The 12,792-nt window shown below is 30.9% G+C and overlaps 1 protein-coding gene across 1 annotated transcript; it reads right to left on the bottom strand.

Moving 5' to 3' along the window:
• Nucleotides 1-954: 954 nt before the first annotated feature.
• Nucleotides 955-5,851, bottom strand: LOC113854626 (glutamyl-tRNA(Gln) amidotransferase subunit A). The gene is made up of 14 exons (XM_027485749.1): nt 5,563-5,851; nt 4,746-4,847; nt 4,447-4,671; nt 4,248-4,330; nt 4,017-4,117; nt 3,760-3,883; nt 3,512-3,666; nt 3,136-3,272; nt 2,892-3,062; nt 2,357-2,581; nt 1,813-2,046; nt 1,546-1,699; nt 1,495-1,512; nt 955-987 (listed from the first exon to the last, which is right to left on the bottom strand). The coding sequence occupies exons 1-12, from the start codon at nt 5,776-5,778 to the stop codon at nt 1,562-1,564; spliced, it is 1,911 nt and encodes a 636-aa protein (XP_027341550.1). The 5' UTR covers nt 5,779-5,851; the 3' UTR covers nt 955-987; nt 1,495-1,512; nt 1,546-1,561.
• Nucleotides 5,852-12,792: the final 6,941 nt, after the last annotated feature.

Below are 12,792 nucleotides of genomic sequence, written 5' to 3'. Positions count from 1 at the left end.
CTTAGTTAAAATAGGTCAAACAAGTATAAAAATTTGTTTAAAAAAAATGTGAATTTTTAATCTAAATTTTAAATTTAAATTTGTATTTAAATTCATATGTAGGACAAGTCATATATTTTTAAATTTTATATTATATATAAAGAGCATATAAAATTTTAAATTTTACATTTAAATCTTTCTTTTTATTTTTTCCTTTATTTATTATTTGTTATGATAAATTTTATATTTAATTATATTTGTTTTCATCTTTAAAACTAAAAGACTACAACTAATGAGTACATTTGTTGGTTTACAACTTCTTAAAAACTTAAAGTTTGCAACAACTTACATTAAAAGCATATTTTTTTACATTTATTTTCTGACTCAATAATATTAAAAAATTGTCAAAAGAATTTATGAAGAATATAAATTTTTACGGTCATAATAATGATGATATAATTGACTTACCAAAAAATATATTTTTTTAATTTTTAAAAGTTTTAAACTCGGTAATAGATTAAATGTAAATATATATTTTTTAATTAGCATATATTGATAAAAAAATTAATTAATTTAAAAATTATATTTGGTGAATATCTATGATATATATTATAATTGATTAATAATATGCTTTTTTTACTAACAATACATTAAAATAAACTATTATTATGATTTTGAAGTTGATTTTAGTATATTATAAGTATAAAGTTTATAAATTGATATACTTTGACAATTTTAATGGTAAGAGATAATTCATGATTAAATTATATTGTAAAAAATGTTTATATTATTAATATATTTAATTTAAATTATTATTAATATATTATCATAAATTAAATGATACTTTATAACTTCCTTCGTCTCACGGATACAAAAATTATTCATAATAAAGACACTTGTTGACTTTCTAAATATTGAAAAAAAGATAAGAGAAAATATTAGCATGAAATGAAAACACGACTATTTTTTATCAATTCGTGGATCTGATTGCGGTGGATCTTCCATCATTATTAAAAAAAATTAAAAACTATATATATTACGAAACGAAAATTTTATTTTACACAACACAATCCAGCATAATTTCCATCCTATTATTACCATTTCCACTTTCTCTTAAAATCACAAAACAAGAACACAAACACCGTCGCTAGAAATACAAAATTTTTTAGCAGCTGCGAATACTAGCATTTTCAGTCGATCATTTACAAAATAATAAAATAAAATAATACACAATTATTTCTTAAAATTAGAAACTCAAATTAATTTAACCCTTAAATTTATAAAAAAATATTTTAATATCCGGCATTATTAAATGAGAATTATTTTAGTTACTAAATATTAAAATAGTTAAAATTTGGTAAAAAAGAGTTATATAATTTCAAGAATTAAATTAACTAGTTCTCGTAATTTCGGAGAATAATTTGTCGTATTATTATTTGAAAAATAGTTTTTTCTTTCCTTATAACTCGATCTCGTGTGTCTTTTTTCAATTCCCTGAAAATGAGACACTCGTATATGCATATACAACAAAATCTTCCGAGCTATAATTGATATATCAGAGGAAGCCGTTCTAACCAGTTGCTCAGAGACCCAAAACCCTGGGAGGGTAAGTAACAGTAACTGAATCAGGAATCTTATCATTTGGACCAAGATCATCGATAGGTGGACGCTGTTTATGGTGATTGCTGACTGCTTGGTAAGCCATTGCCAAAGCCAGAGCCTAGAAAAACAAGAGAGGGGGGGGGGGTGTTATATAGAATAACAAAGTGAGGACCAAGTCAAAGAATAAAAAATGTAGAAGATACCAAAGATAGATTGCAGTCACAAACATACAATGTGATCACGGTTAGGTGGAGCATAAATGCCGGTAGTGATTGTAGTTCTTCTTCTACTGCCACCGGGTGGTGGATCAGAGATATTCTTAAATCCCGTTGGCACCACTATCACTGGTAAACCAACAAGATTTCCTAGGCAAACTTTCTCCCAGTCAGTTGCATTGCCAATGAATGCATCTACGGTGAAGGACTCTCTAATTTCTTTTATTAGCCTTCCCCGTGCTCTTTGTGCCTGCATCATTTAAATCCAAATCCCAACATATTATATTTAAAAACGCTTAGCTAAGGTGTACTAAAACCTATTTATAGTAAATTTTTATTGAAATTATAAAAATATTATATAATTTACTATATTAATAACATTAAATGTTATCATTTTTAATAAAAATTATCACTTTTTATTTTTTAACATGTGTCTTTTGAGTACAACTTAAAAAATCATATTTATATATCAGAATTAGCCCTTAGAAATTTTTTGATTTAAGTTAAATTCTTCGTACATTGTATTTTAATTCCCTGTTTAAGGTTACCAAATAAAAGACCTGTATATAGTCAACTGCTGGAATTATGCGAGCACGGCGTAGTTCAGTGGGCCACTGATCTTGGGCTTCGTACACATTATCTTCACCTGAGCGTTGCCACCGATCAAAGTGAGCCAGCATATCAACATCCATTGTGAAATTTAAGATACCTTGAACAGAATCAACTGTGTAATTCAGCTTGAAAGGGACCATCTTGACTCCCTCAGATGCAAGAACATGAACAACCTGAGTTGTCAAAGCAAAAGAGTTACGATTTTCATGTCTTACCCTAACAGCATTAAAGAAAATTGCAAATGTCTTATGGAATCTGGCAATATATAATGCCAATGCTTGAACCATATGTCCGAGCAAAATTACTTGAATAGTTCTGTAATTTAAACATCCGAAAATGGACATCATATATACAACTATTTTAGTCTATTTCTTCCTTTTAATATTTTTACGTACACATATCTCGAAAATACTCCCCAAAATCAAAGGGGACAGCTTTTGGTTGTTTCGTAAAATATTTTCCTTGCTTGAATGCAAGACTAACCTCCATTTCAGCATCATCAAGATATCCAACAGTCAATTTTGTAATATCAACCCGGAATGGATCATCAAGAGAGCTGTGTTTTGATGAGAGATCATTAGGATCTCTTCCCCGGACAATATCCAGAACAACAGCACAATCGGTAGCAGATCTACAGAAAGGGCCAAGCTTATCCTAATAGAAAGATTACATGTCAGTTTAACATTAACATCAACCTAAACAAAAGAATGGATAACTTGAGTCTTACCAAGCTTTCTGATATGCTCATTACACCAGTTCGACCAATAGTACCAAAAGTTGGCCGCAATGCTGTCACTCCACATCGAGCTGCAGGATAAGTTATGGATCCTGCTGTTTCTGAACCAAATGCAAATGGAACCATACCTGTAATGCTATTAACAACGTCACATAACTGAATAAATACACCAGCCATTCATGGGTATAAAGGAAACTAGAATAAATTTTAAGCACATTCTGACCAGGAATTGATAAAATAAACCATATAATGGAAAGGACCTATAAAGATGATCCAATATGAGCAGGCATGGATTAGGTAAAAAATGAAACAAAGAAAGAAAGAAAAGTGCAGGCATTAATAGATAACATCAGAAAATGAAAAGTACCTGCGGAGGTGCTAGCTGCAGGTCCAGCAGATGACCCAGTAGAAAATTCCTCAATATTCCACGGGTTCCTAGTTCTGCCACCAAACCAGATATCATCATATGCTAATGATCCAGAAACAAGCTTCGCAACAAGAACAGCCCCCGCAGACTTCAACCTGTGTTGAAAAACATTGTCAACTATACACAAATTTGTAGCCCATAAATATAATTTCTTTTTGTAGATTTACATTTGTCATAGATAATATTACCTTTTATAAACCCAAGCTTCTCTGTCAATTACTTGACTTTTGAATGATGTTGACCCCCAGGTCGTTTTGTATTTGGGCACTGATATTATGTCCTTCAATCCATATGGAATTCCATGAAGATGTCCTTGTACGAAGACCAACATTCAACGTAAAAGTAAAAAATCTTTTGAATGTATTAAGTAGAAAGTAAAAGTTAAAAATTACTTTTGAATGTTCACAACTTCATAGTTCACATGTTTGGGGGAAAAAATAACTACCAAGATAGACTCCTTGGCTAAGCAACACATCTGCTTCTTTCGCTTGTTCCTGTGCCCACTCTTCAGTATAAGTCACTACGGCTTCAAGAGTAGAATTGTACCTGGTGTTCATTTGATGCGACAGTTAATCAGGAAGATAAGTTTCCAATACTGGAATTCATATAAAAACACACACACACCACACCAACACAAATACACAATACATATTACAATAATTCTACCAAATACTACTTTTTTAATCGCCGCAAGAAGATTTGCGTGAGCTCCTGAGAAGTAATTTGTTTTGTTTTGATGAGTTCACCTAACTCAAGAACCTGGTTTGAAACATGGGGAAAAGAACCATTCATGAATTAGTAACGCATGAAAAGATGTCAACATCAGATATATAACCCAAGCCAAATTAGTGGTCTGTCAGCGATGTACCACTTACACTCATAAAGGCAATATCTTCTTCAGATTTAGGTCTCTGTATCCCAGAAATGGAAGGATACTTGAACCTTTCGTTTTCACGATTAACTGGTTGATAGTCCCAATCAGCATTGAAAACTAAAGGAGAAGGATAGTGCAACCCCCCATTTTCAGAAGCTACAAGTTTTCGATTGGCTTTTATAATTGGAATATTGAACTCGCTTGCACCCTCAGCAATCTCCTCAATCTAAGTGGAAAAGAATTAGTCAACACACCACCAAGCATCATAGTAACAACAAACTTACAAGTCAACGAAAATACCTGTTTATCCTCAAAGAAGTTGGCATCAAGTAGTTCTAGGGAACATCTTAGGCAGGAAACATTACATTTCTTCAGTGATAGTTGAATTTCCCTTTTACTTTCCTGATTGATTACACAACAAAGAAAACGGGACATCATAAAAATAACAAGTTATAAAGGAATGTCACAGGTCAAAATACTCAGCGCTTGAGCTTTGGGCACCAAACCAACGTTACATTTGATCACATTAAACCTTCGTTATTGAATTTATCGCAGGAAAAATGCCAGAAACAACCTCTATCCAACACTCTTTTTCTCTACCATGGGGTGAAATCCACGGGTGACCCACTAAATGAGGTGGGTCTCACATAACTCTATCCGATAGTGCTAAAAGATTACGTTAAGGAGTGTGTTGGTGACATTTCCCTTGGTACAAACATCCAAATTAAGTTGTTGGTTATGGTCTATACCAAATGCAACATGGCTTTTACTTTTTATGGTAATTTGGTACGCAATCTTTGGCGCTGCCGTACGAATGAAATGGACTAACTGTCCACATTCATAAGCAATCAGAAACTAACCTGCACTTTCTGACAGAAAATTTTCCATATTCTTTTCATGGTTCTCACCCGTTGTACACTTGTCAGGGTTCAAAAAAGCATTGCATTTCTTTCCGTACAATATCTAAAGGGAGAAAGGAGTCAGAGAAACTCTATCTTTTGGTTTCACTCTCCTGTTGTACGTACAACCATCGAATAAAAACTCCAGAAACGAAAAAATGCAACTCTCGAGCAAACAAAACACGAGTATTAGAGTATACGAAGAGTGAGAAAGTTACCATGTTTGTTAGGTTTGTGTTGGAATAAAAAGTTGGTGAGTGCGATAGCGAAGAGAAAGAGGGTTTTGAAGGTTGAGGAAGGGCGACAGCTGAAACAAGAAGAACATTGCAGAAAATTACGGTTATGATAGCCACTGAAAAATGGAAGATGTTTGTGCCACCGCTTCCACGTGTCCATTCTGTAACTGCTTCTCTAAGACACTTGTTCTTTGGCATGGTGCTCTCTTCTCTCAATCTCTCACTCACCTTCTGGACTCGGATAAGAGCACAACTGTTTAAGTTAGGAAAGCTCTTCTTTAGTAGCTTTAATGCGGCCGGCGATCGCTGACTTACGTAACTTTTTTAAAACTTATTTTAATTTTTTTTCTTTTTTATGTTTATTATTAATTTGGTTCCTTTCATAAGTAGCATAAAAAAAAGATTCAAAACATTAGAAAAGTTAATTAAAAAGTCATGCTATAACTAAAGAGTATGCTAAACTTTTAAATTATGTAGTTAAAGGACTATCTATTCTTTCTTACCTGAAATTGAATAATGCAACATGTCAACCTTAAATGCATTGGTCTAATTACAAGTAATAAATAATTTCATATTTTCGTCCATCACCAATAAATTATCCAAAAGAAACTAATTTATTCAATAGACCCAAAAGAAAAATTGATAAACGCTGTGCGATGATAAAAGAAAATATATTATTAATCAAAATATGCATTCTATTGTGTCCATTGAATGAATTTAGAGGGGATTTGGATTTCGTGCAGTGAGATCGGATTCGAAGGTACATTTTTTAACAACAAAAGCTTGTAGGTCCGTTTGGTGGTTTGGGTAGAATAAAAAGAATCGGATTAAATTAGGATAGGATAAAATAAGTTGTTATTGTATTTAATGGTTGGTGTAGATTTAATAAAAAATATATGATATAAATATACAAAAAATAATAAAATTAATTTTTTCTACATTTATTAAATTAATTTTAATTTTTTATAAATTATTTATTTTAAATTTATAAAAAATATATAAAAATAGGAAGAAAAGAGAGGAAAGAAAGAAAAAATATAATAGAATAAATTAAAAATATTTTTTTAAAAAATTGTTATTTTTTTTTCATATCCTGTATTTTTATGATAAGATGAATAACATGATAAATTAATTTCATTCTTATAACTTAACAAAAACTTGACTAATAATAGACATGATATGTTATTCTATTACATTTACTTTTATATCTATTTTACTCGGTGAAATAAATACTTATATCATTAGAAAATGAATAAAATTAAAATATCATGTTAAAAATTATATTGTTTTTATTAAATTATTTATAAAAATTATTAATCTACGTATAATGAAGTTATTTGTCCATAAAATAATATACAAAATCTTCTTAAAAAATGTGCACTCCATTCCACAGTCGGATGCAAATTTATGGTAAATTGGAGTGGAATGTTTGTCTAATGACTTGACGAATTTGCTTACAAAAGAGATAAATTGTGCCTTTAAAGGTTGATTAATTGAAAAATAAAAGTTAACTTTGTGATAAAATATACCTATATGTAAAATTTGTTAGAAAAAACTTCAAAAGAATTAGCCTAAAAACTTGGAAAAAAAATAAAAACAATTTAAGTCCTCACAAATCTAAAATAAGAGGATAAAGTACGTAATTAAGTCAAATAAACTATTTTTATTAGTTCAATTTAAAATAAATAACTTGACATCAATATATAACCTTAACTTTTTATCCAAGATTAGATTTGTTAAAATTTCATTTCAACAAACTAAAAAAAAAAATGAAGGTTAGAGTAATTTATTTATTTCTAAAATATTTGAATATTATTAAATATTTTTTATATTTTAAAAATTTATTGTTAAGTCCTGAATTTATAAATTATTATTTATTAAAATGTAAATATGTATTAAAAAATTTAAATAGCTCATGAACTAATTAAATGATTAAATTAGTAACTTGGTATTTTGATTATTTAAAATTTTTCAAATGAGTTAATGTACTTGGCAGAATTTTAACAAATAATTTACAAATTTAGAGATTTAAATATAAAATTAAAAATCATAAAAACTATTTAAAAGTTGTTAAATCTTATCTTAAATAGATTATAAATTTATTAAAATTTCCAATGTGAATTATTTAATCAGTAATTATTTTCTAAATATACGGTTTACACTTTTAAAGAGTAGAAGAAGTGTAGAGCCCAGATGCATCATGTGATTGAATAAAACGCATATTCATCATATCGATCGCAGTTGATTTTTGTCAAATGTAAATTAAAAAAAAAAAAAAAACTTAAGTTAGCCCGTGTCCAATAAAATACAAACACGTGAGTGCTTGATAAACTTACTTTTGTTTTTTTGTCTACCAAGTGAAAACAAGTTAGTAGCATAACTTATTATTCTTTTAAAAAGAACAATTGTAAAAAAAAATATATATGTACAAGCAAAGTTTGGTTACTATTTTAAGAATGGTTTTATTAACATGTATAAAATATTATACAGATAAAAAATTATATATTAAAAGTTACAATATTTAATAATATTAGTAACACACAGATTAAAAAATTAGTTTATAAAAAATATTTATTTTTATAATGGTTGGATGACTATTTTATTTGCTTTGTATGATAATAATTAAAAAATATTAAAAATAATTTATTTATATTTAAGAATGACAGAATCAAAATTTTTATATCATCAATCTATTTTAATTAAATTCTAAAATAAGCGAGGATAGACACACAATTCATCAACGTTTGGAGACATCAAATGAATTCTAAAATAATCTTGTGTGTTGCGTGAGTGTTTTTTAAATTTCGTAAAATAATATAAATAAAAAATCAAAGAGAATAATAATACTTATTATTATTAATAATACATGTTTTATTTTATTAATGAAGGATAAATCAGAGAGAGAATACTTTAAAATTTTAAAAAACATACAAATAAGTTATTAAATTAAATTTGAGAATGCAAATAATAAATTATTTAGATGTCGTGATCGAGGCTTGGGAGTGGCAAACGATCATTATAAAATTTAGGAAATGAAGTATAGCACGTTATCAAGTGGATATATTATTGTAGATATATTAAAGCAAGTGTAGCAGTGTTTAGAAAATTTTCATACACAGGTTGGGGACATAATTTATATGTATTTTTTTTCATTTTTACTATATAATTTTATTAAAATAAATTTTATTTTATTATAATATAATTTACAACCACGTCATAAGGCCTAATATAAAAGTATTTTATTAAATAAATGTTTAACTAAGTTGTGTATTCAAAATTTTACATTACTTTTTCCTTTTGTTGAGCTTTTCATGTTATAAGTTATTTCTCCAACTAATTATATTAAATATTTTGCATTCCAATCTCTCAAATAATGCATTTTTCTATTTATTTTTACGTTGTTCTTTTGTACATCACTTTTCGGGATTGTAATGCGTTTATCTTTAATTGGTTTTAAACAAACATATATATTTCCTAAATTCACTAATTTTTTGCAACTTCAACTAGAAACAAAGTCCCTTTTAAATCAAATTGTTAGTCAAAATTAATTGTTAATCAACATTGATGGCTCAATTTTTCCGCTTGATAGGCACCGTCCAATGATTTGTCAAATTGCTACAGTCGCTTGGTAGGCACCGTCCATGATTTGTCAAATTGCTACAGTCAACATTGAAAAAATAACGAGTTACTGTAGCAGTTTTTTTTCCTATAAAAGGCAATGAATTACGAAAGGTCGAGATACGGAAATCGATCATTCACTGATCAGAAGAAGAAATTTGAGAGTGTTATTTTGTAGCTCTTATTTCATTCTGAGAGAGTATTTATTGAGAGAAAAAATAGAGTGATTTATTACTCTTTATTCTCATAATTTTAGAGGACTTTTTGTACTCTCCCTTTTACATAGTGAAATTATTTTACTCGTCGTTATCCGTGGATTTTTTCTCTGATTTGGAGTTTTTCTCACGTTAAAATTTTGTCTCCATTATTCTCTTACTTCTCTTTATTTTCAATTAAATTCGATCCAGTCTTCCGCATTGCGTTGATACCCCCAACAAGTGGTATCAAAGCAGTTATTTAATTGGAAATGTCTACCATTACAAAATTTGACATTGAGAAGTTTGATTGCAAGATTAGCTTTTCTATTTGGAAAGTCCAAATGAGAGCCGTTCTCACTCAGAACGGATTAAAGAAAGCTTTAGATGGAAAGTTAAAAAAACCGGCTTCCATGACCGATGAGCAATGGGATGAGTTGGATGAAAAGGCGCTTTCAGCAATCCAACTTTGCTTGTCCAAGGAGGTTCTACGTGAAGTGACCGATGTAACCACCGCTGCGGAATTGTGGTTAAGGTTGGAAACTTTGTATATGACTAAAAGCCTCGCCAACAAGCTTCGTCTCAAGGAGCGATTATATACGTTCCGTATGATAGAAGGTACTCCCATTCAATCTCATCTTGATGAGTTTAATTCTATTATTATGGATCTACAAAATATCGATATTAAAATCGATGATGAAGATAAAGCTGTTTTGTTGGTTGTTTCTTTACCTTCTACCTACAAACACTTCAAAGAAATTATGTTGTATGGTAATAATGATACCTTATCCTTTGAAGATGTTAAATCTAATTTATTATCCAAAGAAAAATTTGATCTTGAAATTCATTCTGAGGACAAGGGTGAGGGTCTAAGTGTTAGAGGTAGAACTCAAGTCAAAGGGAGTACTAGTCACAAAAATAGTAGATCCAAATCTAGGGGACGAAAATCCAACACTACCTGTCGTTATTGCAAAAAATATGGGCATGATATTTCTGATTGTTTTATCTTAAAGAAAAAAGAAGAAAATAAACAAAAGAAAGAAAAAGGTAAACAACCTGTTGAAGCTGCTAATATTGAGACTGATTCTGATGGAGATGTTATGGCATCTGTTGTCTCTTCTGACAAGAGAAGTAAAAATAAGTGGCTTCTTGACTCTGCATGCACATACCACATGTGTGCTTATAGGGATCTATTTACCACTTTTGAACCAATTAATGATGGTATTGTCTTAATGGCTAATGATACCCAATGCAAAGTTGAAGGAATAGGTACTATTTAGATCAAGGCTCATGATGGTGTTGTCAGGACTCTGACTAATGTTCGCTTTATTCCTGAATTAAAGCGGAATCTTATCTCTCTTGGCACCCTTGAATCTCTTGGGTGCAAGTTTTCATCTGAAGGTGAAGTCCTAAAGGTATCAAAAGGTGTCCTTGTTTTGTTGAAAGGTAACCGAGTTGGTACTTTATATTTTTTGCAAGGTTCTGTTGTGACAGGTTCAGCAGCTGTATCTTCTTCTATGCTTGATAATGATGTCACCAAATTATGGCACATGCGCCTGGGCCATATGAGTGAAAAAGGCATGCATCTTTTGAGCAAGCAAGGTCTCCTTGGTAATCAAGGTATCGGTAAGTTGGAGTTTTGTGAATATTGTGTCTTTGGGAAACAGAAAAAAGTAAGCTTCTCTACTGCAACTCACCGTACAAAGGGTATTCTTGATTACATTCATTCTGATCTCTGGGGGCCTTCTAAAGTTCCCTCTTATGGAGGACGCCGTTATATGATGACTATTATTGATGATTTTTCTCGCAAAGTTTGGGTTTATTTTCTCAGGTATAAAAATGAGACCTTCCCCACTTTTAAGAAGTGAAAAACTCTTGTTGAAACCCAGACAGGGAGAAAAATCAAGAAGCTCAGAACGGATAATGGATTGGAGTTCTGTGACGGTGAATTTAATGAGTTTTGCGCAAATCATGGAATTGCTAGACATAAAACCATTCCAAGAACACCCCAGCAAAATGGTGTTGCAGAACGAATGAACAGGACTCTACTTGAGAGAGCTCGTTGTATGCTCTCAAATGCTGGGTTATGGCATCGACGTGAATTTTGGGCCGAGGCAGTATCAACTGCTTGTTACTTGGTCAATCGTTCTCCACACTCGTCACTTAATTTCAAAATTCCAGAAGAAATTTGGTCAGGTAATCCTGTTAATTATTCCAATTTGAGAATCTTTGGATGTCCTGCTTATGCACATGTCAATGATAGCAAATTAGCTCTAAGAGCTGTCAAGTGCATATTTCTTGGTTATGCATCTGAATCTAAAGGATATCGTTTATGGAATCCTAAGTCACAAAAATTAATTCTCAGTAGAGATGTGACTTTTAATGAGGATGCTTTATTATCTTCTGGAAAACAAACTTCTGTGATTTCTTCTACTAGTACTAATAATCTGCAGGGTACTAGCGAGAAGGTGGAGTTGGAGTTGAAATCTACAACTCCTAATGTTGATGTTCCATCTACTTCTATCAATGAGTCTAGCGCTGATATTTGTGGTGATGATGATGTTGATGAGATTACCACTTCTCCAATTCAGCCGCAGGAAGAGGAGTATTCCATTGTCCAAAACAGACCAAGAAGGACGATTACTAAGCCAGCTAGATATGCAAATTATGCTTATGATGATAATTTAATTGCATATGCATTATCTGTTGCACAAGAAATAAATAATGACATTGAACCAGCCAGTTATACTGAGGCTGTTTCTTGTGCTGATTCTTCAAAATGGCTAGTGGCTATGAATGAAGAAATTGAAAGTCTTCATAAGAATGGTACTTGGAGTTTAACAGAACTTCCCAAGGGCAAACGGCTTTTGAAATGCAAATAGGTCTATAAGAAGAAAGACGGCATTCCCGGGGTTGAAGATCCTAGATGCAAGGCACGATTGGTTGTTAAAGGTTTCAGCCAAAAGGAAGGTATTGACTTTAATGAGATTTTCTCACCTGTTGTTCGTCATACCTCTATACGTGTTTTGCTTGCTTTTGTTGCTTTATTTGACTTGGAATTGGAGCAACTTGATGTTAAGACAGCTTTTCTGCATGGAGAGCTGGAAGAGGAAATTTATATGGAGCAACCTGAGGGATTTATTGTTTCTGGTAAGGAGCATCTTGTCTGCCGATTGAAGAAATCTTTATATGGACTCAAACAAGCTCCGAGACAATGGTATAAAAAGTTTGATTCCTTTATGATTGGGCAAGGTTATTGCAGAAGTCAATATGACGACTGTATTTATTTTCAAAAACTTCCTGATGAATCTTACATATACTTGTTACTATATGTTGATGATATGTTGATTGCATCACGTGACAAGTCTCTGATCAGAAAATTAAAAACTCAACTCAATAA

This window comes from Abrus precatorius, unplaced genomic scaffold (assembly GCF_003935025.1).
Source record: "Abrus precatorius isolate BTA unplaced genomic scaffold, Abrus_2018 Scaffold11, whole genome shotgun sequence".
NCBI lineage: Eukaryota > Viridiplantae > Streptophyta > Magnoliopsida > Fabales > Fabaceae > Abrus > Abrus precatorius.
This window is presented reverse-complemented; position numbering and strand designations above follow the sequence as displayed.